Source organism: Penicillium samsonianum (genome assembly GCF_028829775.1).
Source record: "Penicillium samsonianum strain IBT 33392 chromosome Unknown utg000009l_segment0_segment0, whole genome shotgun sequence".
Classification (NCBI taxonomy): Eukaryota; Fungi; Ascomycota; class Eurotiomycetes; order Eurotiales; family Aspergillaceae; genus Penicillium; species Penicillium samsonianum.
Genome location: NW_026643267.1, coordinates 1,865,108 through 1,893,086, shown reverse-complemented (window position 1 = coordinate 1,893,086; position 27,979 = coordinate 1,865,108). Strand labels below are relative to the sequence as shown.

At 46.7% G+C, this 27,979-nt stretch overlaps 4 protein-coding genes across 4 annotated transcripts; 2 read left to right on the top strand and 2 right to left on the bottom strand.

Annotated features, from left to right (window-relative positions):
• Nucleotides 1–46: 46 nt before the first annotated feature.
• Nucleotides 47–767, top strand: N7471_013613 (uncharacterized protein; the record flags this gene model as incomplete). The annotated part of the gene is made up of 3 exons (XM_057286332.1): nucleotides 47–272; nucleotides 365–568; nucleotides 742–767. 3 exons carry the CDS (start codon nucleotides 47–49, stop codon nucleotides 765–767), a joined length of 456 nt encoding a protein of 151 aa, XP_057129657.1.
• Nucleotides 768–2,441: 1,674 nt separating this feature from the next.
• N7471_013612 (uncharacterized protein) lies at nucleotides 2,442–3,768 on the bottom strand (the record flags this gene model as incomplete). Its single annotated transcript, XM_057286331.1, has 3 exons — nucleotides 2,442–2,762; nucleotides 2,835–3,315; nucleotides 3,392–3,768. The coding sequence occupies 3 exons, from the start codon at nucleotides 3,766–3,768 to the stop codon at nucleotides 2,442–2,444; spliced, it is 1,179 nt and encodes a 392-aa protein (XP_057129656.1).
• A 1,318-nt stretch (nucleotides 3,769–5,086) lies between these two features.
• On the top strand, nucleotides 5,087–6,901 carry N7471_013611 (GMC family oxidoreductase; the record flags this gene model as incomplete). Its single annotated transcript, XM_057286330.1, has 2 exons — nucleotides 5,087–5,836; nucleotides 5,882–6,901. 2 exons carry the CDS (start codon nucleotides 5,087–5,089, stop codon nucleotides 6,899–6,901), a joined length of 1,770 nt encoding a protein of 589 aa, XP_057129655.1.
• Nucleotides 6,902–7,782: 881 nt separating this feature from the next.
• N7471_013610 (aldose epimerase family protein) lies at nucleotides 7,783–8,985 on the bottom strand (the record flags this gene model as incomplete). Its single annotated transcript, XM_057286329.1, has 1 exon — nucleotides 7,783–8,985. One exon carries the CDS (start codon nucleotides 8,983–8,985, stop codon nucleotides 7,783–7,785), a length of 1,203 nt encoding a protein of 400 aa, XP_057129654.1.
• Nucleotides 8,986–27,979: the final 18,994 nt, after the last annotated feature.

The window sequence follows — 27,979 nt, the reverse complement described above, 5'->3', positions numbered from 1 at the left end:
CGAACTGGCTGGATTGTATGTAAGGAGTTATCGAAGTTTTCTATCTATGTCCTTATTTTGTATTTGTATTACGGGTTTTAATGGTTTGGAAGATCAGAGAAGCACTTCCGCAACTTCTTCCGCCGGGGCCCCCCCTGCCCCGACGCAGTCTGGCATTGTTGCCCATTGCCTGGAGTGGTACATGGCTCAGACAAACGACTCTTGCACGGCGATTGCATCAGCATATAGCATCACACTTGCCCAGTTCAACACATGGAAGCCGGCTGTCGGAGGTAAATATTCTCGAATCACCCTCTATCCCTGCCGACTACATAAGTACCTTGTACTCACACAAAATCACAGAAAACTGCGCCGGCCTTTGTAGATGAAGCATACTGTGTGAAAGCCCCCACCACTGCTATAACGACCCACTCTACTGCGGTGACTACCTCTACCCGAGCAACTATGACGCCACCAGCACCAACCCAGGCAGGAATTCCCTCTGAATGCAACGCATACGATGTGGCTCAGGACGGTGATGGATGCGAAGTGTTCGCTTCTCGTAACAAGATCACAGTTGATCAGCTTTGTGAGTAGACTCCATTTACGGAATAATGTTGAAGCTCGACGTTGACCATTCGCATAGATACCTGGAATCCGGCTTTGAACAATGCTTGCTAAAAGTAAGTTGTTGAACCCTTCTGGTTCACTTGGGTGGAATACTAATAATGTTCTTTGAAAACAGTTTCTGGTTGAACAAAGCTTACTGCATCGGTGTCTCGTCTTAGATTTACCTTGTTGTACTGGCGCAATAGCTCAAGTTTGGGATACTGGCAATACTCGAATATGAATTCTTTCTTGTAAGATAATAATACTATATACAATAGAAGCCAGATTGGAAGTATACATAGCGTTCACTCCATATTCTCATTGATTTGTGAATTGTACCGGGTTACAGCGCAGGCTCTTTGTGGGTTGTCAATTGCAGCATGATCATCGGGAAGAAGTCAAGGGATTAAGCACAGATTGCCACCATTCATCCTCATTGTAGAGCCACTTTGTTCCTAAAGCGACTTGCAGATATTGATGTCGGTGTAAACGCTTTGCAGGATTGAATGAAACTTCTACCTCAGAGAAGGTCAAATTCAACTTCAAGATCACCTCCTCCAGTACGCGCGGAAGCAACCTGTTTCCAGAGTTGTAAGACTTCATGGCTTGGCTCGAATGCTTTCGGATCATCACCACTAGACCAGGTCGCATTCGCTACTCTGTCCCTGGGGTGCGATTTCCTTTTCTCCGTTTCAATGAGTTCATGTCTTCATTGGGATCAGTGATGAACAGATTTGCCAAACACCTTCTTGCCATCTCCGTAAAATCAGCGGCTACAAGACGGCCAGTTGATGGGAATTCTGCGATGTGATAGCCGCATACCTTGATCTGGCATCTCTATGACTTTCATTTGCGGAAGAACTGATAACAGTGCAGCAAGAGCTGCATAGCCCTGCCACTCTTTGTGCTTGTGGGAATCGCAGTAGTCACAGATCCCCCGTATTACCAAACATTGGAGCTGATCCATAAGTTCAGCTGCTTCCATATCAAAATAGAGTACGGGAATATCTTCGGCAATAGAGTCTCGTGTTCGAGCGTCTTTCATAACCCGATTACCAAACGCAATCAGGCCATAATGGATTTGTGGCTCGGCACTCATGCGTGCTCCACGCGAGATAAGCTGAGTTTTGTCGCATGACGAGCAGTCTGCACCACCCCCCTGGTGCTCATATGTCGAGAGGAATAACCAGTCTTTGCCTGGTGAGGAAAATTGGCTGCGATGCCGCAAAACATCGGACATTATATTGCCAGGCAGCAAATCCTGCAGCATATGGTTGCAGCGTATCTGCGAGACAGCCGCCAGTAGACTCGTGTGGCTTATTGAGTAAGCCCGTGCGCTGGAAGTAGCCCTGTTGACACGTTTTCCCATAGTCGTACTGGACCACACCACCATATGTCCCCGTGAGCGTGCTGACGACAACATCACCTAGACAGATATCAACATTCTTGTTAGACACCCCTCCTCCCACTCCGACCATCAGCCCGAACTTTATAGAGGGGAAGGTTTGCCTCATTTGAGTCACCGCTGACGTGGCAGAAGTTGTCACATAAACACCAAAAGGTAGGCAGACGACTGCTACATTAAGCCCACTCAGGCTCCCAAGCGTGTAGATATTGTGATCAGTCGCGGGTTGGGAGAGCGGTTTGTGAACGTGATCGAGCAAACTCTTCGCAGCGGCCAACCCAATCGGCAATGCAATACTGGTCACTTATTTCTGTCACAAGACACAGATCCTAATACGTATGCTGCCAGCCATAAATATAAAATACATTAAAGTAGCATTTCTTTCAAAATTTCAGTAACTCAACTCAGGACGGAACGGGGTCCCATGAAAAGTCCCCCGACAGGCAATTTACAGATCCCAGACAACAGACGGAATTTCTCCATCCAGCTTCTTTCCTGCGAGAAGGGTTCCAGGAGCCCCGGAGCGCTTGTTCCACTGAGCCACGGCAACACTTTGGCTGCTTTCCAATGCCACCGCAACCATAGTCTGGGTAGGTGCGATGCTGAAGTGGCGAGGGGAGGAGCCATAGGCTGGGTACAACCCAAGGAAGGAAACCTTCTCGGCCTCTTTTCCACTAGGGTCAGCGCAGAGGAACACGGCGAAGGAGTCTTCCTTCGGGCCGAATGTGTTATCAAGACGGTTGGAGACGATGATACGGTTGTTTTCAGGCTTTGGGGCAAGACCATGTTAGCCGAAGAACCACTTTGGACAATATCTCAGGGTGCAACACCCGAGACTTACCGAGATTGCAATTTCTGCGGCCTTGGTGCCAGCGGGAGAAGATTCCTTGCCATACGTGCTTCCCTCGAAGATTTTGCGGAACGAAATTCCGTTGCCTGAATATTTGACCCGGAAACCACTCAACTCGTTGCTCAGCTCCTGCACAAGGTAAAAGTAGACGTCTGAAGATGTGCTGCTCGATCCGCGGGGAGTCCAAAATGCGCCATGTCTGGGTCCAGATCCTGGGTTCATGGCCAGTGGCTCGATCTGCTCAAGAAGACCTGTGGATGGGTTGACATAGAAGACGCGGACGACATCAGCTCCAAGGTCGGGTACAAGGATAAACTGTCCGGTAGGGTCGACAACTACTCCATGGGGATGGGGGGCATCTTGGCGAGCGGCAACCGGACCAGGAGCGGCCATCTGGTATGTGAAGGTTTGTTCATGCTTGAAAAGTCCGAGGACAGGGTCCGCGGAATACGTCGTGACAGAGGATCCTGAGCTATAATACCAGAACAAAGTCAGCAGCTCGAACCACATGGCATGCGACTATCTCTAGGGATTCGATCGAAACTTACTAGTGTGCCACAGCAAGGAACTTGCGTCCCAAGACCCCAGGTGCCGAGTACATGGCAGACATGACAGGGCCAGCGGGAGTTTTCAGTTGCGCAAGCTTGGTGAGTGTCCCATCCTGATGAGTTTTCAGGGTTGTGATAGTGCCATTGGGGGCATTGATTGCTTCGTCGAGGCAGTACAAGACACCATTGGGACTATCCAGCATCAACCAAGAGGGGTTGCTACCGCACTCAGTTGTCTGGGAGAGTGTAGATAGCTCATTGGACTTGGAAAGGTCCAATGAGGTGACAAGACCAGCGTACGATGCCGCATAAAGCCTTGTAGCAAGGGCAGTGTGCCCCAATAGGGAGGCTGCAAAAAATAGAAAAATCGTCTTCATTGGATCTGTTTCTTCTGCTCTTCTGCTCTGGTAGTTGGATGGCAAGGCTTGAGAATGAAGAGATGGAGGAGGTTGACAGTTTTTCTATCCCTAACAATATGGAAATCAACGAATTCGCCACCGTTCCACTCACTCATCTTAAGACGTATAATTCCCCCTTGTAATCGTGCCAAGCCCACCAACACCAGGTAGTAGGTGTTGGTGGGCTTGGCACGATTATTCCTATTGTTTGAGGCAGTGTAAACTTGATAGGGTATGTCTCTTATCGCGCACATGGCGCACAAGGTTCCCGGAAGCGAGTTTCCACTCTTGGCGCCAATGCAGTTTTGAGTTTCTGACGACATTCGTCCTTCTCGGCATGCCGAAAATGAACTCAATCAAATACGATGCCGATTGGTAACAAATAGAGGCCCAGAGCGAGGCCTAGACCGGAGAATACCTTCGAATTACGAAGCATTCATGGGCGAGACTTTCATCTTCGGTCTATTTTCGGACGTTCCTTATCAATTATGCTTCATGAATTATATTACATGACTTCCAAGGTTAGAAGTTGCCTTCGCTGTTTTAGTTAACAAGGTTCTCAGAAGGAAATTGCAGTTCTATGGCGTTTCAAAAGTCTACTCTTCATATACTGAAATCAATAATTATACAGTCCATATACTATCACGCCCAGTTCCAATTCAGACCTCGGATTCGAGATTTACATACAACACGACTAATGTAGTTCAACCCCTGGAACTCTGTACCTGGGCATAGTATGAATTGGCATGGTAATCTACTGCTGACATTAAACGTCAGGAAGACCCACTTCCTCGTATCCAACTTAACGATATGCACAGAAGGAGAGCAGAAGGATTCGATTTCTCACTGGGCTGTTGAAGGCCCCGCCACTCAGGGAAGGTAATGTCTGCTTTTAGCACAGGTACACCCACGAGGTCGGTTATTTGTTATTTCTCCCAGATAGGACACCGGTGCATGAAAGTTAGGATGAATATAGTTTGACCGGTCCAAGGCACCATGCTGCCAAGATGTGCAGAACATTATCCTGCAGATCAGCAGGTATATTTCATTCTTTGGAACTGAAGATTGATAGCTCACCCCTATTGCACCATCCCACGTGTTATATACGGGCTCGTGGAGCCCTCTATGGGTTTTATTCAACCATTCGAAGTTCGGTATTGGTATAGTTCTGAAACAGAAGTCGCGAATCTTTCAAAAATATATCTTTGATGCTTCCGATCGTCGTTTTATGAACACCAACTCATTCCTTTCCTTTCATTCCTATGTACATTGACCCCCGGGGCCATTGTGCCTCATCATGAAGTCTACTATTATCACTTCCATTCTTTTGTCTGTGGCTGCCGTCCAGGCTTATACCCCGACCGAGCAGCTCGATGTCCAGTCTCACCTATTTTCCGACCCCAAAAAGGTTGAGGGAAAGACTTACGACTATGTCATTGCTGGTGGTGGTTTGACTGGTCTGACCGTGGCTGCCAAGCTGACCGAGAACCCGAAGATCAAAGTCCTCGTGATTGAGAAGGGATTTTACGAATCCAACGATGGACCGATCATCCAGGACCCCAACGCCTATGGTGAGATCTTTGGAGCTACTGTGGATCAGAATTATCTCACAGTTCCCCTCATCAACAACCGAACTGGAGAAATCAAGTCTGGTCTCGGTCTTGGTGGCTCAACCTTGATCAACGGTGATTCCTGGACCCGTCCTGACAAGGTCCAGATCGACTCATGGGAAAAGGTCTTCGGTATGGAAGGCTGGAACTGGGACAACGTGTTCGAGTACATGAAGAAGGCTGAGCGCTCGCGCCCCCCCACTGCCGCCCAGATCGAGGCTGGTCACTTCTACGAGCCTGCCTGCCATGGAACAAACGGTACCGTCCATGCCGGCCCTCGCGACAACGGCAAGCCTTGGTCCCCACTGATGCGAGCCCTCATGAACACCGTCTCTGCTTTCGGTGTCCCCATCCAGAAGGATTTCCACTGCGGTCACCCCCGTGGTGTCTCCATGATCCCGAACAACCTCCACGAGAACCAGATCCGGGCTGATGCCGCTCGCGAATGACTTCTTCCCAACTACGAGCGCCCTAACCTGCAGATCCTGACTGGCCAGAAGGTTGGAAAGGTTCTGTTCAACCAGACCGCCTCTGGCCCTAAGGCTGTTGGTGTGAACTTCGGTACCAACAAGGCTGTTAACTTCAATGTCTACGCCAAGCAGGAAGTTCTGTTGGCCGCCGGATCTGCCATTTCTCCTTTGATCCTCGAGTACTCCGGTATTGGTACCAAGTCTGTCCTTGACAAGGCCGGCGTTAAGCGGATCCTCGAACTCCCTGTTGGTCTCAACATGCAAGACCAGACCACTACCACTGTTCGCTCCCGCGCCAACAACGCACCTGGACAAGGTCAGGCCGCTTACTTCGCCAACTTCACCGAGGTTCTCGGTGACCACGCTGCCCAGGGTATTGAGCTGCTGAACACCAAGCTTGGCCAGTGGGCTGAGGAGACCGTTGCCCGCGGTGGTTTCCACAACGTGACTGCCCTCAAGATCCAGTACGAGAACTACCGTAACTGGCTCCTTGATGAGGATGTTGCTTTCGCCGAGCTCTTCTTCGACACCGAGGGCAAGATCAACTTCGATATCTGGAACCTTATCCCCTTCACTCGTGGTTCCGTCCACATTCTCAGCAGCGACCCTTACCTCTGGCAATACGCCAATGACCCCAAGTTCTTTATGAACGAGCTGGATCTTCTCGGGCAGGCCGCTGCCACCAAGCTGGGTCGTGACCTCTCCAGCGCCGGTGAGATGAAGAAGTACTACGCTGGCGAGACCATCCCCGGCGACAACCTGTCCCAGGATGCCACTGTTGAGGAGTGGGAGGACTACGTCCTGATGAACTTCCGTCCTAACTGGCACGCTGTCTCTACCTGCTCCATGATGGCCCGCGAGCTTGGTGGTGTCGTCGACGCTACTGCCAAGGTCTACGGTACCCAGGGTCTCCGTGTCATTGACGGCTCCATCCCTCCTACTCAGGTCTCCTCGCACGTCATGACCGTTTTCTACGGTATGGCCTTGCGGATCGCCGAGGCTGTTCTTGAGGACTACGCCAAGAAGCCTTAGTTAGACTATTTCGTATGGACGATCATTTTGGCAAGAGAGAGATTTGGTCGATCATCCCAATAGTTGGAAATTGCTTTCCCCCTTCTGGATTTGCGAGAGGACTCCGCACCCAATAATGTCCTGACTTTATTGGAGGTCATCTGTTCCTTGCCCCCGTTCCTTGTTATTTCCTGTTGTTATTTACTTTCACGTGTATACATGTTTGTACTAGGCTTATAGATTTAAGATTGTTAGAAAATATTAAAAAAAGAATTTCCAGGGGCAAAACAAAATTACTAAATAGGATGGGGCGAAAAGCTACTCGCCATAAATAGATAGTGTCATTTCAATAATTTAAATGGCTGCCAGTACTTTGTAGATCCTCACAAGTTAGCCCAGACCCACTTATTGTGGGTATAACGGTTGGGCTTCCTTTGGAACTGGTTAGGAGTGAATGATCTAGATTAACTGGGTGCATGAAACCTATTGGATTGGGTGAAGACCAATAATATAAGTAGAGGTAAAGATTATGATTTATTATGCATGGAAATGAGTTTTGTTGTCCCAGTGGACTGGGTAGAATATAGACTAACCCGTGCATTGGTACCTACAGTGGCCGATCAGCAGTTCATTTACTCTATTCGCAGCACGTGGGAAATCCTTGAAACGCAAGTTAGATAGAGGAACCACTCCTATTATTGTCAAACAAACGTCCCCAACGAGCAGCAAACATGTGAATGTTGAACTCTAGGGAGCCGCTACGCCATACGAAGTCAACCCGTTTAGAAACATTAGGTTAATGGAGATTGCAAGGCAATTCAATTTATTTCAAAATTGCAAACCATTAAAATTAACAAAAAAGCCAGTAAGACTAGGATCGAATGCATGATGACAAACATATCTCAAACAGTTCCGAAGGTGTATGTGGCCAGGTTCACGGCAGGGGCGGTCTCAGGAGAGTAGATGACATTGGATTCCTGGCCCCATTGTGGGTTGTTGACAGAATCAATCCAGCCCTCGGGTTCAATCGCCAGACAACCATATTTCTCAACAAATCTTGCAGCTCCCTCAATTTTGGAGTTTCGCTTAACCTGAGAACGCTTCACAGGAATGGTTCCATCCATGTTGAGACAGGTGAAGAACTGCACAGCAGGTTGGTTGGTTGCAACATCCATGCTAATTCCTGTGGAGCTGGAGTTCAATCGGAGAGCGGTAACAAGTGCGTCTTGGGCAGAGGTCGAGTCACGGTCAATGATAAAGCAGTTGTCGTATCCCACGTCACTGCCAACAAGACCTTGGGTGTATTGAATGTCGCGACCGATAATTTTGCCGGCAGTAAAGTCCATTGTCTGGTGATCGGTCTCATCCACAGTCGAGATGTCTCCGTTAGGGACTTGAATGCTGTCCGTGGCGATGAATCGCTCAGACAGGGGCATCTGCAGCCATGTGTTATTGAGAACAGTCGGCTGCTGGAAACCATTCAGGTTCCAGTAGATGTGGTTGGAGAGCATGATTGGAGTGGAGTGATTGAGAGCCTGGGAGACCATCTTGGTCGTCAGCCGGGGACGTCCTTGCGGGTTCTCAGCTGTGACCTTGGTGTCGACACTGTATGTAGCCCGTGTTTTGACGTCGCCTGGGAAGCCTTGGAATGCAGCGTCGTAGAGCTCAAACGTCACAGAGGAACGTGTGGATGCAACCACAGTCCAGTTTCGCTGATCATAGCCAATGTCTCCGCCGTGCAGCGTGTACAGGCCGTCATGGTTCTTGGGAATGTGATATGCGGTTCCGTCTAACTCGAAAGTGCCATTCTTGATACGGTTGGCAAAGCGGCCAATGACGGCTCCGAAATAGGTATGGTTGGTTTCGGTGTCTTCCAGATACTGACGGGGATTGTCATAGCCGACCACAACGTCCTGCTCATTGCCATTCTTGTCTGGAACTAGCAGAGAGATCAAGCGCGCTCCGTATGGAATGAACTTGGCCGTGATATTGTGGGCGGAGATTATGAAGACCTTGAAGGGATCCACAGAGCGGGCAGGGGAATTCCCGTGACCGAGGGCGACCGGGACAAAAAGGCATGCTGCAATGTAGTGCTTCAGATACATTTTGTAATTTGAAAAAAGAATGTTCAGCAGGAGTGGCACGCGTAAATGAAAATAAAAACGAACGAGAGATTTATGAACTGAAGGCAAAGGGAGTCCTTTTTAAATCAAGTTGATCGACATGTCCCAACTTGTTGCAGTGTTGCACCGCTAGCGCGATTCCGGACCAAGACGGATGAGAACATCAGTGTCTCGGGCGGGAAGTTGTCGGCATGCCGAGCTTATTCTAGGCAAACCCATGGTACGGGTCTTGGCGAAGATAGGTTAGCCACTAAGTTTTGTTTCAGTTAAAATCTGAATTAATAATTTCCAGGTCTAGACGCTGACTGCGTCAATCCTGTAGATATATATTCTGACATGGATGCATAGAGCTGAGTCAGATCAAAGCACTAGCCTTATTAGGACGCATCCTTCCTTAAACACGCCATACGTAAAAGAAATATCCGGATGGGCTTTGAAGTGCGTAAAGAGAGTTCCATCGCCATCCAGTTACGAAGGCTAGCTGTTTCAAATTTCGTGCGACGGGTCTGATAAATCTAGAGACAAACTGGGGGGATGTCGTGCGAAGCACATCTTACGTCTAAACTTAGCTTTTTACGAGGACTTTGTATCGCTTAACGAAGCCTCCGAAGTTTCCCCGTTCGTCAATCGAAATATATCATGCACGGAAATGTGGTGGGTGAGTTCTATCAGAACAATCTAAAAGTGTATGGACTAGTATTTATTCAAGGTAAATTAGATCAAGCGGAACCAATTATCAGGCCCATAAGGCGCCCTGGCGCCACTGGCCTGCCCATGTGGCTCGTGAGGCCATTTTGCATGGCCGACATGTTGAGGGCAGGTTGAGATATCGGGTCAATGTGTTGAATTCAATGCTCGATACTCAGTGTTTACAATGCCAGAGGCGCAAATTTGGCCCACTTTATATACGGGAAACCAAATGAATGTGTGCTCTCATGCATCCAATCAAAAAGGTGTTGTTGAACTCAGGTGTCCGACATGCTGTTTTCCCTTTGGCCCATAAGATGCGGAATTTATCAGGATTTTGGTTAAGCTTGCAAGGATTGCTAGTGAAAGAGATAGACAGGGGTGAGAGACATAGACAAGGTCTTGGGAAAGTACTTGCATACATTAGCCTTCCGGCGAATGATCGGTAGTACTTACTTTCCAAGGGGTCGATTTGATCATCACTTTTGGTGAGGATCCTATGGGGTTTCATGAGGGTGAGTGATTTCGGCGACACCCGAGAGCGTGGGTTACAAGCGGGCCCCCCAATTCCTAGCGGATGAGGTTCAGAGGGTCAAGCATTCTCCCCCTGAGGAGCGCGCTTTTGGCACGCCGAAGATTCTCCTTAGTAGATACTGAAGCTGTTACGTCAACCATACAAGGAGGTATAGGGAATGTGGAGGAGGTGTCTATGCACCACCAGAGCCGCCTGTTGATACATCACCTCGCTTACCTGCTTGCGTACGCACAGAAGAACCCCCCCCTAAAAAGGAGGAGCCGGATCCTCTTAGAAGACCAGCGATTAGTCTGAATATCATCATACCCATATCAGGCACATCTCACATTCTTCACTCGTATCCATATCGTACCAGGATGCCCCCAAGGGACTGTCCTAACATCATCCCCGATTTGCCTGGCACATGCTGTCTGATTCTCTAATCTCTATTGCATTAATTGGAGACCAAGATTCAGCTGGCTTTTACATATATTTTTTGCTTGTCGAATGGACTAACATCACACACAAAATCGTTCGACCCGTCTTCGCACTTGAAAGTCCCTTAGTCATGTACTGATAGATTTGAAGCTTAACAGGTTCTCAAATATGGAGTATTGGTTACATAACACTATATTTGCTCCTCAATTTTCAATGACCAGTTATGCTATCAAAATATAGCCGACAAGGTAATAAGAACGAGGAGCGTCTCAGTCATACAGCCGCTCCTCGTCCGCAGCAGCACACTTCCGGCACTTCTCTTCTGGCTGTGTTGGTGGGGAATCAAAATCAGACACGGCGTCTGTTTCCATCTCTTTCCTCGCGATGATCTCTTCGTACCTGCTCTGTAGCAATTGGGTGGCGAGATGCATAGTGGCCCACTCCCTGGGGGGGGGATGGTGTCGGAGATCAAGATGCGGTTAGATAGCGTTTGTAGGTATTGAATTGTATCGTTGACCATTTTCCTACTAATATTTATATTGCTTGGGTGTCTCTTTCGATGCACTAGTTGTGAGCGGCCCGGTATTTGAGAGATGGAGTATGAATGTCGGCGTCGCTTTCGTGGGAGGGTTGAGGATTCGGCTGCTCTCTTTTTCGCGTTTAGAGGGGGTAGGTCTTGGCTTTCAGTCTTTATGACGCTTGGAGATAACGTAGAGGCCCCTGGGCTAGTAAGAGAGGTAGCGACGGAAGTAACTACCTATGTAGCTATAGAGCTAGTGGACTGGTCAATAGGCGGCTGTAAAACCTTGCTTGTGTGACCGCGATTCCCGTGGATGAATTGGCTAACGACCTGACGGAAGTTTTCAGCTGATTTAATGCCTTCATGAAATAGATTTGTTAGTCGGTGGATTTCTAGAGAAGGGTATTTAAGATAACGATACTAGTTTGATATGTACGTCCATTGTGACGTTCTTTTTCTGGGATATCGGACCTCTTTGATACCTGTGATAGGTTGTGATCCATGATTGGTTGTCTTCGCTAGTGATGGTGTTGTACTGGCAAGTTATTGAAGTAAAAGAAGGACACGAGAGCATCGACTGTGAGGACAATCATGACCTTTTAAATGTTTGGGGCTGAAGCGGTTATGCCCACCATATCCACAATCGAGATTTTGCGGGTTACTATTATTAGCACCGGCTCCTAGGAGGACTATGGATATCAATATATGGCCATAATAGTGGTAAGTACACTAACAATCGAATCAAGGATGTTTAATCTAGTTGCCGTATCTATATGGTGCTCGAGCCACTAGTTGGTTTGAAGCATATTCCTAGGAGCAATATGGCTACCAAATCATTGTTGCTTATGAATAGGAACGTGTGGAAGGGAGTTCCATTTCTCACGCCTTGGGGGTTGTTAGAGGGCTATGATTCAGCCGCGCCGTGTAGCCACGATAATGGATCCGACTGGCTAAAAGTCTGTTTTGTGCTTCTAGGAGCTCTGAACGCTATAGGTTCTTTGATTATAATCCGCTGGTACTGTGCCGATATGATAGTATCTTTTGAGTGTTCTTATTCTAGCACCTTTGGTGATGTACGGGTGGTGAATGGTGTCAGAAAGTTGAATCAACGTTGATCCTTAACGTTGAATATAAAACACCATTGAAGACTAGTAGCATGTTTGTTTTCCGCTTATACAAGATATCTATCTGAGCCATGTTGGTTTCCTTGCTAATAGTGGGACTTTGTTAAATTTCCCACTCGAAACTCGTTTCCTAATCGGCTGCGTTAGTTCACTAAATAGTGACGGTTTTATTATGGCTTAGAGATATATCCTACACTGGCTGTTAAATATAAGCTTAAAAATAGATAGAAAAGAGGTGACTATATCTTTCTGTGGACTATTGGGTAGGTTTTCAATCAATAGCAAACCGTAGTTTCCTCGAGTATAGCGGAGTGAGGTATCGCAAACAGACTAAGGCAAACTACGTCGGTATCAGAAATCTGCCGTCGGTGTTCGTCCAATCTTGAGAAGTCTTACGCGTAATGATGACACATATTAAGGAGGATAATAATATAGTAGTAGGAAAGTAAATCCTGGGAACAAATGGGTGATTTCCGGGGATCCGTACTGAGAGATCAGACACTTCTGTAGAGGCTATCGGCCTTGAGTATAGGAATAGTGCTTCAATTTGAAACATACTTATCTAGTAAAACCCTCTGTGGAATGCCACTAAGACATCTAATTAAATGGTATATGGCGCCGCTAGTATCAGCTGGGTCATCCCTTTATAGAGGTAGCATTTGCGAGAAGATCACCTAGCACATATAACCTTACAGTACCCAGGGATAATGACCTACTTCATCCTTCTGCGTTCCAATCTTTACTTTGTGTAACTATTCCCTTGAGCGACACCTGCCTCACATTTTCACGCCCACTAAATATGCTCTTACGGATATAAAATGTCTCCGAGGACTGCCGCCGCCATAATACGAATGCGTCTTGTTATTATTTCCCTTACTATCACTTGGCTGGCCCTTACTAGTCTTAGTTCGGCTATTATACACTTTGCGGTCGTCCTACGAGACCGTGTAAGATCCGACCTCGTCACCCCGACCGACTCTATATTGGACATTACATTCTAAAATCTCATAGACAACGTCGTCGACGGCATAGTGATTGCGGCCCTAGTTTTAGCCCTATTTTCTATCTTCGGGTTAATCCTTATGATCTACCCGAAGTGGCTATAAGAGAACTGCGCCGCTTGGTTTTACTACGGTTGTATTCAAATCATCGTGAGTATGATCGTGCTCTCCTTAGGGGGTTGGATTGCTAGCCGCGTCTACGGCTTTCAGATATCCTTCGAATTTTTTGGTAGCGAGGACCACATTCTATATTATAATATTATGTATTATGGATCCGTTAGCCTGGCCTCTTTCGGATCTTTAGTGGTTATCGTGTCTTGTGTGCGTTTTATCGTACGTGACTTACGTGGTCACTAGTAGAGAACGCGCACCGAGCCTATAATATAGTTAAAGTGGCGGTTCTAACTGCCTACTAGACTAGGGCTGTGAAGAACGAGATAGTAGGTATTACGAATAAGAATAATTGTAGAATTTATGATGATTTTCGAAGAATAAGGGAGGTGGAGTCTATAAATATTAGAGAGGTGCGACGGATAGGGTCATGTAAAGGAATGGACTTTACTGTAGAGTTGCGGAGATGATTTAGATATTGAATTTCCTGATTGGAATCAAAGTATGTTCATCGCTTGATCGGACTAGCCGGTCGATATTGGCCGATATTGGAGCGGTGTTCTAAGTGGCTTGATATAAAAGACAAGTGATGGTTGACGATCTTCTGTGTAAATATCTATCAACCTTGGTGTTCGTAAAGACTTTAAAAACTGACCCTGGGACATGCTAGTAGTCCAGGAATCATATAGCCGGAGGAAATCGTATGTGACTTATAGAACTATCTATCTTTACTTTTAGCAATTTAGTCACGTTCCTATGAATAGCTCTATTAGTGATAGGAACTCACATCCTAGCCCTAGGAGTTATCTTGCTCCTGGATACTTTAGTGCGGTTTCTAGGGGCATATAAGCGGCTTCTAGGAGCCACGTAGGCCCTAGGAAGCCCGACGTAGCTTCTAGGGCTTTTACCTATACCTCGGGGAATCAACGTCATATTCCTATTGATAGCTTATTAATTCCTGGAGCCGTGAGTCCGGTTCCTAAAACCATAGGCTAGGCATCTGGGAATAATAAAGTGACTCAGATTTGTGCGTAGGTCTGGAGAAGGTGTTTTGTGAGCTAGTACCCTACGCTAGGGGGTAGAAGATTGATTCTAGGATTCAGAAATACGGCCCTAGGAGTGCAAAAGCTCTTAGATCTAGGCAATGCGTTCCCTAAACCAATTTCGTGTTCATTTAGGAATGTAGAGTGAAGATCCTAGGAGTAGATTAGTTTCTTAGGATATATAGCTCCTATAAATGCTTTTGAGGTTTCCAGGATCAAGCTCTATTAGCCCTAGAAATGACGGCTTGGCCCTAGGAGTAAGGTAGCTCCTAGGGGCTTCAGTGCGGTTTCTGGGGGTAAAGACGCCGCTTCTAGGAGCTAAGTAGCCCCCAGGAAGCCTAAAATAGCTTCTAGGGTCTTGTACCTCCACCTTGGGAACTAAAGTCATGTTCCTATTGATAGTCTTATTAACTCCTGGAACCTTAGGTGCGGTTCCTGGGGCTATAGCTTGCCTTTATAGGAGTCGTTGAATGATTTATATTTGTGCGTAGGTCTGGTAAAGGTATCTTATAAGGGCTTTCCGCCATCTCAGAAAGCAGAATAATGAGACCAGGATCTAAAATTAGGGCCCTAGGAGCACGGCAGCTCCTAGATCTAGCTATTGTATTCCTAGAGCTAGTTCGTAACTAGTTAGGATCGTAGAGTGGATTCCTAGGGGTAGACCTCAAATTCCTAGAAATAGGAACTGGTGCTAGGAGCTAAAGAGAAGTTCCCAGGGAATAAATAGCTTCTATAATATCCCTTGGCATTTCTAGGATCAGTGTTTTAATTCCTAGAGTCGAATTAACAATGATTGACGATTAAATAGATGAGCTGGTTCTAATACGTCGCGAGATAGTATGGATAGAATTGTCGAGGCTCGCCGACGTGTGAGCTGTGTTTCTTACCAATAACGTCCGTCTTCGCGCTCCACAAGGCTTAGCTGAACTCGCTATCGGCATTTACTTTAGCCGCCGCCGTTAGGTATGTGCGCTTTTATCTACCGGCGCTGGTTTTCGAGCTAAAACGTATCTGAAATGAAGCAAACTTCGAATAGCATTAAAGGTGCATTGATATCTAGCACTTGTAAACATGAAACGGTCGCGTAGTGCTCTATGGGGTCTAACGATCAGGATTTAATTTATTTGGTTGCTAAGCTTGCTCTAAAACTCCATATCACCAAGATATGGAGTCACGTGTGATTGACAGCCGCTTCGCTAATTTCCCATTTCCGTCGCGCGTTTGCTGTAAATTGTAATCACCTACGCTGATTGGAATTTAGTCGTGCCGACCGGCGAAGCGATGTAGAGGTAGAAGAATCTCGCGGTAGGTGAGCCCCTACTAGTCTGGCTGAGCGATGGGGCCCACTCTGCTCGATTGATACCCCTAGGGATTCCACTGACCCCTGACGCGGTTGACTCTGACGAGGTTCGTTTGATGATGAATTTCTAATAGTTGTAAGTTCTCTGTTGGGAGATGATTCGCTTGCCGTGTGGATATGACGTGTCTCGGTATCCGATGAGGGGACTCGAAGTGTGCGAATCAAGGCGTCTAGAGTTCCTTCGTTTCGGCTGTATTTATCAGTATCCCGGCATTATAGAATTGAGATCATCTATACTTACCACGCGTAGTATGACATGCCAAATCCTGTACGTCGGTTTTCTAACCACTCTTCCGCGTAGGATAGATGGGAAAGCGCTCGGCACTGGTCGTAGCGTAGGATTACGCACTCGTGGGCTTATTCCTTATCTTCGGCTAAACAAAATATATAGTGGATGTTTTCGAGCTCTTCACTTAAGCTGAGACTCCGGAGCGTTAAGTCTTAGACACCCGCCTAGATATTAGTGACTGACGTTAGGATAGCTGGTCGAGCTGGCGAAACGTTCTATAGAATACTGTTGGTCCGTAGTATTTCGGTAGTGACAAAGGGATTGATTGATTGCACCGGCTCGGAGCTGGTTGAGAGGCGCACCGGCGGGTCTTATCTAAGCCCGTGAGTTGGTGAACGGTTAGTGTTGTCTGATGTAGGGCGTCGCCTAGAGGCTGGCGATGTCTGACGCTAGCTCGGATGTATAATGGATGGAGATGCAACTCTAGAGTTATATGGCACTCGCGCCTGGTTGTGGACGGCTGCTTTATACCACTGCCGGCTAACTTGGTCGGCCTGTCGTTATCGATGCTATCTCGCGTAGAGGAAGTCTCTAGCAATATCATAGAGCTTCGATTGCAAATTTGATAGGTTAAACGGCTCTCTGGCGATAGTGTTCAGCTTTTGATTGCCTATCTTGGTGTCTTCAAGTTTGATCGAGTTTTTATATGGAGCGCCTTTTTTCGTCATCCCGTAATAGAAGCTAGGACCGCCATTAGGGCTGACTTCTATCTCACAAATAAGAAGCGGATTCCAAGGCAGCATGGTGGACATTGAGGTAGTGGATAAAGGCAGAAAATGCTTCGGATGGGAATTGGTGTTAGACAATCTCTATAGCGTTCCCTCGCCAGCTTTATATGCTATCGCTATAATCTCCTTACCTACGTGGCTGCGTGGCTATGGCTACTGGCTGCTGGCATGCGAAGCCTTCCTTGAAACACTAGATACGTCGAAGAATGCATTTGGATGTAGTATGCGCCGGTATAGGCCGATTAGTGGCTTGCGAGAAGTAATAGAATTCTAGATCACTGCTGCCCAAATCAGCTACACTTGTGGCTGTAGATTGCGACGACCATGTATTGGTAAAAGGATTGGCTATAGTTCTTGGTAGTATAGTCGGCAAAATTTCGAGTTGCCTCTATACATTTCGAAGTGCGTGTAGGTAGTGATTTGCCCTAACGCTCATGCGCTAGATGCGAGAAGTGGGTACTAAGATAAATTCGGTCCCCCGGAGCCCTTGACACACTACTAGGAACAAATTTGGCGTTCCTAGGAGCTGGAATCTAGAGATTCTCTAACTCCGCCTAAAAATTGTTGTTAAGGTGTTGATGCTGCCGTGTGATTGCTACGCATCTTAGTAGAGTGATAGGCTACACTCCTAGCTGACTACGGGGTTTAGCCGAGGCGAGTATATAAAGGCCTCCTATATCCAACTTTTATATATCTCACCTCACCGTCATCTACATTTCGTTTGCTTCCTAGCTCCAACCTGCTGTCTAATCATGGTCTGTTTTAATACGTTCTTACTGAATATACCGACGAGCTAATAAATCATAGCTAAACCTTATATACCTGCCTAACGAGCTTTTGCTGTGGATTGTGTCGCATTTGGACGGTAGTGCATTATTTGCCCTTGTAAAATCATGTAAAAGCCTTCATTTTAGACTGCAACCTAGCATCTAGAAATAAAAGATCAAATTTCAGAATAGCAATCTGTTGCACCTGGCCGTTAAGTACGATAATGTTGGTCTTGCGGAGGTTTTGCTCTAGTATAATGCCAACATTAATGCATTTTACCGAGGCAAAACTCCTTTAATGCGGGCGCTGAAATACTCTTCCACTGCTGTGCGTGAGCTCTTGCTGAATCGTCGAGAGTTAGATATTAACATCTAAAATCAAGCACGCCATAGCGCCCTGTCGTATGCCATCCACTATGGAAATTTCTCCACCGTTAAGAGCGTTCTAGAGTAACCTAACGTTAGAGTAGACGTTAAGTATAAACACGGCCGAACGGCACTCCACCTAGTAGTATTCGTAGGTAGAATAGGGTTCGTGTATCTACTACTTTCTAGTGGCAGCGACCCTGATCTATAGGATGATTTAGGCCACTCGCTATGGGACTGGGTAGGTCGCTTCAATAGGCCCGTGATGGAAATGGTTTTTTCAAACGATCCGAAGTCCGAGGTATTTCTTGATACTTAATCATCGTAGGATACTGAGCTACCTCTTTACCAAGTAGTATCCTATGGGTCGGTAGATACTATCAAACGGCTCCTTGGATAAAAGGGTCTGAATTTGGATATCTAGAACTAGAAAGGCTATACGCCGCTCTATCTCGCTATTTAAAGCAAACGCCTGGAAATGGTCAATTTGCTCCTAAGTCACCCCCGTGTTAACGTGAACTATAAAGATAAAGATGGCAATACGCCACTTTGGCTGTCTACTTACCTGTTATGCGACGAGATAACTGATAGGCTATTAGCCGAGAAAGACATTAACGTTAATTTTGTTAGAGGCCGTGGGAGATTCGAGACACCGTCTATATCTCTATACCACGCCGCGATTAGGCTGGATACCGTGATACTACGACAGCTGCTTATAGTGTTAGGGATCGACCCAAATCTCTGCGTTGTAGGCCACTCTCTAATTTCCGTTACCGTATATCACGGACGTATGAACACGGTTGCTTGTCTGTTAAGTATAGAGGGCATGGAGATTAATAGAAAGGATTTAATAGATCCGCCGATTTATCGAGCGGTTGTATATGGCTATCTCGATATGGTAAGACTTTTAGTGTAGTAAGGCGCACGTCTGTATATCAATGAAAGCACGATCGCGGCCCGCGACACTGCTCTCTGTATTGCTGCCCGTGGTGGTGACTTGGAGATGGTCTAGGCACTATTACGCCATAGCCAAATTGATGTCAATATTAGAAATCGATGGTTTGAGGATCTATTGATATTGGCGGTTAAGGGTGGACATTTCTCGATTGTTGATGCACTTGTGGCAAATCCCGGACTCAAATACTTTAGTTTAAAGAGATCCCTGGATATAGTAAGGGACGATTGCATTAAGAGGGCCATTTAAGCAGAATGGAAGACGATAACATCCCTTAAACATTGTTGAAGCGGTCTCTGGGGATAAGGTTTGGTGGTCTGTAAGAGCTAGCGACATCTACGCCTCTCGTAATATAATGCGAGAATGACTGTTTTCAGCGTCACTTGATATCAAAACTCGGAATCAAATTATCTACACCTCCACAATTCGGATAGTTTGTAGTTATAATAACGTCATAGTAAAGCTTTAACGATTTTAAATTAGTGTATAACCATCTATGCATCAGAAGCCCACTTGTAGACTACCACTATAAGATGGTTTATACAATGGTTTGTTTCAATGCTTCATCTGTGATTTATTCTCGCATATAATTGAGTAGCTTGCGGTGGGTAGCAGGTGAGATCGAGTGTTAACAGTTGAATGAACTTTCCACTGACGCTTTTAATATGCGGTCTATTCCCAGGCCGGGAGGATAATGGTGGATACCAATAGACTCGGTACGGCGTTTGTTAGTCTATAAATCCATCTCTAGCACGATATCCCAACCAACATCTTATGACCAAAAATGGACTATCCCACATTGCCTTCCTCAATTGACCGGCCAGCCAAGAGACAGCGTTAGGTATCGCAGGATGCAGAAGATTAGTCTAAGTTAGAAACCCATCTATAGCAATCTTTAAACGGTATAACCATCGAAGCCAAGGTCGGTCATATCCTCTTCGGTAGGAAACGAATAAAAACACTAATACTGCGTAGAGTCCAGTCACACCCCGTGCGCTTACGGTGGAGTTTATGAAACTTTTACACTATAATGGCACTCTCGCTACACCAGCCCTCAAGCTGCTTGACTTGTACTTTTCCCTATGGGAATGCTACGTCATTAAATCTGCCGACAAAATGCGACTTGAGGATGAGTAGCGATAGCTTCTTGAATTAAATGAGTGGCTAGTAAGCGATAGCGACATCCTTCTATAGCTTTGCGATGAATAGGCAATGGTGTTACGTGATCGAAAGCTTGCGGTTTAGGCCCTTTATAACGGTGTGGTTTCAGCCTTATAAGCGAGCGATCCCCAACCCTATCATATTGATGGGCCTTGATGAGGTCTTAGAGTTGTTAAGCGCTCGTGGGCGACAATAACATTTGGATTACTCTACCATCTATTTGCGTTCTCTACTAAATATTATCGCTGATCTTAGAGGAGGCCGATATAACCGCCGGTGAAGTTTCGTTGGGTTTGGTCACGGGTCGTCAACGCTCCACAGCCGTTGATATATTCATTGCTTAGTTTTAAGAACTTAGCATCTGGCCATAAAACCATCCTATTCTACGTCGACCTTCCGTTATCGACGATAAATATAATCCCTACTCACCCTACGGTATCTGTTCCTCCCAACCCTCGTTAAATTGTTATTTTATCCACTTCTATATTTCCCTATAGCCTTCGACGGCCAGTCTTAGAACAGAAATGAACGAATTGAATAACAATGGTCTGTACCCGTTCCTTTTATAATTATTTATGCTAACAATAGTAGACTACGATTTGGATCTCGACCTTCACGGTATCTGGAATGAATCCTCTGGTATACCGACACCGCCTCCCTATCTCGCTACTGATCCTAATGATCTATGGCAGGATCTCTTTGGCAAAGTCGACCCTACACGATACGAAACTCCAGGGTCTTCCTTGATCGAATGCCTTTTCTACCCCAATCTCGATAGTCTGTCAGGCTTTAAGTGGATAGGCTAGATCCTCTGTCTATCTCTACTCAGACTAGCGACATTTTCCTCTATATGTTAGCGCTCCTTTTTCCTAAAGACGTGCACTGGGTAGAATTTCGATTTGTGCAATTTGACCGGACATCTGGTGAGACTATAGGAGAGGAACTATTCTTCCTGCCGCGGGTTGAAACGGCCCTAGGGAATCTCTGTCGGGTACGCAGACAGTTGCTAGACACAATCACCTGGCATACTGTTCGTGCAACAGGCACTAGCTTCCGACTATCTCTTTGGCCTTATATGGAATCTCTACCATATTCGAGTTAGTCGACACTCTCTTAGCTAGCTGCGCTGCCCCCGACGCTATCCCTGGATCCAAGGATTTTTGTGCATGATATATCGGGTAATTACAGGTGATACCAGATCATGCAGAATAGTTCGTGAACACTTTTCAATGAATATGTGGGAAATAAATCGGCAGCTGTTCTATACGCTTCTATTATGAATACTCAGCCATAAACATAGAACCTGCTTCCTATGCTGTAGTTCTCCTTCAATTACAACGTCATTGTAATATTTCTGCTTCTAGACAATAGGAAAGATACGCCGAATAGCCGATCCCTTACTCTCCTCTTGCATTGTCCGGCAACCCTGCCAGATTGATTCTGGAGGGGTGATTCCAGTCATCGAGTACGCTAATCAGCCTTTCCCGGGATAATTCCAGTGCCTGGTGGAAAAAGCGCAGCCGGCACAGCTGCTTGTCATGGCGAAGCTGAAGACCGTCCCTCTTTTGTCTTAGGTGCGTACCAGCCTCCTTCAAGGTCCGATTGCTCTGTTCTAGCTTCTGGCCATCAATGTGCTTGGACACGCACGACTCTCATAGGCTTCGATAGAGTCCGACAAGTGGAGCCGCTGGAAAAGTGAACTTGGGATCGTCGCGTTCGAGGTCTGCTAGCACCTTCAAGATGGGTTGAAAGGGCTCGGTCGCCAGGGTGTTTTTGTATCTGCTTCCTGTTGCTAAGGAGAGGGCTGCAATGGTCAGCAAAAGCGTTTGAAGCCGAATCATTTCACTTACCAATGGGGCATGGTCAGAAGTTTCCTGTGATTTGTCTTTCTCACTAAGGATTGGCAATTCAATGGGCTGCTGATCTCCTTCATTTTTCTGGTATGGCGAGCTGTTCGGGGCATCCATTTTGCCCGGAGTATAAAGTCAAGATCTGGGCAGTACCATTTCTACCAGGCCTTGGTGTTTTATAGACTGCGCAGACGCAGGCGACTATGTAGTGGATTTTAGGATCACCACAACTGTTAACTGTTGCAATCAGATTTTGACTAGAATTTTGTTAACTTTCGGCGGGCTGTTGACAGTCAACTTGATCATAGGATAGTGATCAACGAGTCGATCGGGGAAATCTGATCAAGGCTCGCGATGTTGAGGGTTGGATATAAGCGCTCGTCGGGAGGATATATATTTCAATCAGACACCTCTTCCCACTTTCGTTGAAAGTCTCAGAAAGCCGACAAACGGAATATTGTAGAACTTGCAGTAACCTAAAAAAGAAGGTCAAAAAAGGAAGCGAAAAAAAAACTTAATGTATCTTCATGGTCACAAGTTCGACAATTGAGTGTTGACAACGTTAGGCCAAGCTTCAACGGGTTGACGGGTCGATCACCCGCACATCCTACCGTGACCTTCCGCAGTCTAGACGGACAGACCCACAGCTCAACACAACCAACACAACACTAAAGCGAGGCTAGGAAAAAAATTCCATGATTTCTAGGGATAAAATTGAAGGCGCTTTTCGGTGAGTCAACGTTGAATCGCTCACAGATGAGGTATCAGAACAAGAAATATGAGCCTATCATTGCGGGTGAACCACAAAACCTCAATTTAAGAGGGCCGTGAAGGATTCAACAGACAGCCAACGTTTCTTAACCGACCCAGCATCCTTTTCTCAACACCACTCTTACTTCTCTCTCTCGCTGAGCATCTAAAGCATTAAAAATGTCGCTACAAATAGTTGCGGTAAAAGAAGACGTGCGTTTCAACAGGCCTCAATTAGGACAGGTGTCCTTAAATATGCCTGCCCAGCTTATAACTGACAGAAGCCGAGAAGCCTATAGATACGTCCTCTACCCCCGGCAATTTGCCCTACAGTTTATTCACTTGACTCTGCAAAATCGAGCAGGCTTGTGTCTGAGCCACTTGATAAGTTCTTCCCCATTGATCCAGTACTGAAATTCCCACTGTACTGACATTTATAGAATACATCGTGGATTAGCAAGCCAGAAAGTGCCTGTGAGAGGTACAGATATGATTCCCACCTGATGCACTGCCATTCACACCAGACGATTAAAGATACGAGTTTTCGATTAGCTGGTCAAGGTGTCTATGCGAAGATGCCTCCGCCACAGCAGCCGACTGAGCTGATCTACTGTACAGCCTCTGTGTGTATTCCCAAGAGAAAGCGCGAATATCCGCGTCGCAGGTATGTGAATCTTAGCCTGACTTGTCTGAATATACTGATCCTGAAGACGATGCGATTCCAATAGAACCGACATTCGACCACAATGCACGAGCGCAAGGACCGCAACTCTTTGCCGTCTCTTCGTTCCAGTCTTGCCACCAGAATATGTGAGTCATGGATCTCGCCCATATACAAGCTAATGAATGACAGTGAACCATTGACATCGCACCAAAGGTCCCGAAGGATAGCATCCCGTCAGTGCCCAATACAAAGCCATGACCTACACACTGACCCCGGCCCCGTCGCTTCAAACCACGCCGCATACACTAGGTGAAGAAGGAACGGGCTAATAACGGGTGCGGACATCCGATTGCGAGCTTCGCTGCATGGAAGCTTGAGACGTCTATTCTTCCTGATAATGTGAGTGATTTATCGCGCCTTCCGCTGCGCTATATCAGTTGTTGCGAATTTTTGTGCTCCAAACCACCAACACCATTACTGATTTTATGCCACTGTACATAGGAGCAGCCATCGCCACTGTGAAACATACCTGTGGGGAGTTCTATCGCCGGATCGGAGATAAGACCAAGGCGTCACTCCGACGCGTGCTCCATCGCGTCTTCCGCCTCAACCTCACCGCCCTCACACCATGAACGACGGGGTGTGTGAACCTCTCGCCGTCCTCATCGCGAGGTCTTATTCCATTGCGACTGTACAATTTCCAGTCACGGGTGGTTCGTCACGCGCCTTTGGCTCTCAGAAGTTGGCCGGTGCACCCAGCGCGGCTCCGAAGCGACAGCCGGAGAGTGCGACAAACTGGATACAACATCATGTCAAATGGCATGAATGGTGACTTGCATTGATGAAGACAATTGTAAGTGATATCATCGGTAAGATATGGCCACGAAGCTAATTGATCATCTCGTGTCAAGCGAACATGCTGCAAACTCTATGAACAGGTAAGTCATAACAACTCGTCCAAGTGGTAAGCCTTGCTGACTCGGATCATACAACAGGAGGTCCCTCATATTCCCGTCACTCGAGTAGAATGCGAGGCGAGCAAATGTCTTGTCTGCTCGAGCTCCCCTATACCGATGCGATCGCATGCTGTCTATCACTTCCACATGACTGCTGGTGGCGTTGACGATGAATCACCGAAAGGTTCATATCGTCTACCTGGCCCTTCTCTCAGTCGACTCTGTGCATAAGGTCATATGCTGATGTGTCTACCGATACAAAGCCCAAGCCGCAATGGGGTTATACCACAGTGTGTCTTGGTATTCGAAAGAATAGCGTCTTGTGGATTAAAATCCTGGCGTCCATTGGGTGATCCTCATTGTCCTCGGTTGACTTCTCGCATCTTTCCAAGCCTGGAACTCCGAAAGACCCGGGGAATGCTGGTGGATTTGTCTTGCTTCATGGCAGGTGAGCCATGCCTTCGCAGACGGGCAAATTGTTAGCGCAAGTCTGTGTGCAAGGCGAAGGTGAGGCAAAGGCCCCGTCATATCGAGCCCACAGATTAACATTACCATATCAGCTAAGAATCGAGAAAAGGAGACCATCTAGTCCCGAGTCACAGCCGAGCTGACTCAACAGCCACGAGCTACGAATCACCGAACTTTACTGTCCTACCTGATCCTACCCCGCGTTGCTGAGCCATGCGACGTATTCGAGCGGGTGGAGACGAACGAGCGGAAACGAACCAATCGAACATGAACGACGCTGCATCAAGGGCGCTGTCAGAAATGTTGTGGTATCTTTGGACAATGTTTGGTAGGTTTAATGCCTAAGTATGCTTTTTCCTATCCAAGCCCGAGCAACATGGGCCAAGGGCATTTACCCTGGAAGTCACTGCAGCTGCAGGTCAGTCAAGCCGACGCGTGTACCATTTTCTCGCTGAATTCGTCTTCTAACATATCGCGCGCAAGCAGCTTTTTCCAGGAAAAGGCCGAATTTTCCACGTCCCCTACGTCGACTGTCCTTGAGCATCAATTATTTGTCAGACACTGCGCTTTGAACGACATTTGGTATATCACTGTTCGAACAGATTAACTGTGAAGGTGGGTTTGATGTCTGTAAAAACACCACCCAGAGCCATCCGGCTGTGGTACCTCTTTGACCATCTCCTATACCTTCACTGAAATCTCTAAATCTAATCAGCGTTCATGTGATTGCTTTCGGGGGAATAGATTAGGTGTGTGCGTGCTGCAATTTCAAGTCAACTAGAGTACCACTTGCGTGGATATATTCTCATGAAGGCCCGTCGTAAATGTCGGTGGAGTCATCTTTACGAGATCTGGTCAAGATGGCGCTTGCTCGACCCCGATCCAGCTGCAACCATGTCCTCTGGGCAGCAGAGTATGCTTGATCGCATGGACTCGGGTACTACGCCCAAAAGGCAGTGATAGCCAATTTGAGTGCAGTGTGGTTACCACATGGGCGATGGGCTCACAATATAAATCATAGTTGTTGGCAGGGATTACTCACAAGGGTACGACGGCTCCCATATATAGAAGGAGCCGATTGGATGTTCTTGAGCCAAAGCCCTCAATTACTTGGTTGTCTTTGTTGCGAATCCACTTCCACTCTCGCAATAGTTCTAGGATGTAGGCATTCTACAGTATAGTAGGATCGAGTGACTTCAATCGCCGCCTGGAGCGATAAATTTGACTACGCAAGGAACAGTCTATCGCATCACCATATTTAGTTGAGCCAACAAACCGTATTTCGAGCGCTTCTCATCAGATACTTCTACACTTGGTAGGTCTGATCTTGAGCGTATTGCCTGATTATAGCTGAACCAATGGAGGGAAATCCGGTGTTTGCATTCGACCAGCTCAATCGAAATGGAGGCCGTATGCCAACTTCACCGAGTGATCAGCTGGGGACAAATGACGCGGAATTGGAACAATGCAAAGTGATACATCTGTCATGTTGGTAAGATGGCAAGAAAACCTCACGCTACGTCCGTGAGACGTTGACCACCACTCACCTTCACCGCCCGTCCATATACAACAACAAACATCAACACACATCAACTCCCTCGTCAACGTTCATCAACGACCATCAACGACCATCAACGACCATCAACACCTGTTGATTGATAAGTGATGCTTCGGTATTCATGTTATTGAGGGGAGTTGATTGTGTGTTATTGTTGCATGTTGTCTAAGATACAAGTAGGCTGGTGAACAGGTATATATGTATGCACGTGATTCCAGCCTCATTATCTCAGCAACAGGGATATTTTGTCGGAACGTGGTCGTTACAGTACGGACTAGTACGGGCATAGCCAATTGAGTACTTGAGAGTGTGATTTTTATATACTATAGAAAGTGCAGAATAAATAGGGGATGAGCTTAGTAAGGTCGTTGGGAGCCTTAGGATCATCAGGCAGATGGGGGTGCTGAATATTCCGGGCGCACTAGTAAAATTGCAACCCTCTTTTGTTGACACAATCCAAAACTAACAAACATCTCAGGCGACCTGCTCACTTGTCTACGGCTGAAGTGGTTATGCAGAGTAGTTGTTTTTCGCCTGTCGTCGCGATGTTCCCATCGTCAGACAGTGGTCATAATAGGCTCCGGAATGGCAGGCCTCGCTTCCGCATACCTTATCAATGCAGACCCCTGTCGCCGATATGAGGTGGAAGTGTCCGAGAAGGTGAGTTCCTTACATCCGCTAGTTAACGTATTTCATTACCGAGTGGCGCACACTACTGAGAGACGCACCCCATCCAACTTATTAAATTCAAACCCATTTTCTCAACCAAAACGCCATGATAATAAATAAACTAAAATCATCATCTATCTGGACATGCATCTCTCCTATGGCCCTGGATTTTGCGTAACCCCCATGTTGCTAATGCTCTCCTTCGCGGCTGTAAAGGTGGCGAAGGCCTTCTCCGGGTGTTTTAATTGCTTCCACCGATTGCATAATTAATGCAGATGCTTCTTGAACAGAAAGGCCTTCTCCGGCGGGTATCTGCCTTCGGGACCGAATGCGCTTTTGCTTTTGCTTCTGGTTGGCGGCGCGTAATAACTTATTTTCCTTCGCGAGTAAAAGAGCGCTATATAATTTAAGGTGTAATCCTTTAGCAAGTTGGTTTGATGGACGATCTAACGGGCTTAGTTGGCTCTGAGATCTTATATGAAGTAAAGTTTTCATTGATAGAGCTTGTCGACGAAGTTGCTCCTCTATACAATAAGAGGGGTTTTTGGTATAAATTTCCTGCTTGATTCACTACTGCGTGATGTGTTTTTGTTCAACGAACTACCCCCAGGTCTAACCGCCATCCGCTCAGTTTGACTCCTAGTCTGATCTTGTTGAACCGTCCCGTTGTGTTTAGAGACCAAGATGTTCTTCTTGCATTACTGTAGCAGGTTTTCGAGCAGTCATGTTTCTTCTAATGCCGTGATCGCGTTTGTTACGTAAGAATCGGGAAACCGCGCAGGCAGTGGTTCAACGCCTATGACAATGTGGAGAATTGGCCAGTATTGAATACTACAAGACAACAACCAGCGAGGAGCCCGTACCAAATTAGAAAAGCAAGCAGTTTTTCTTGCATGGACATGGCTCTTTGTTCCGCTCAATGGGCTGCTCACTGTAACACGACTAGGTCCAACACCCACCACAATTAAACCAAAATAAAGCAAGAGGCGCAAGAATG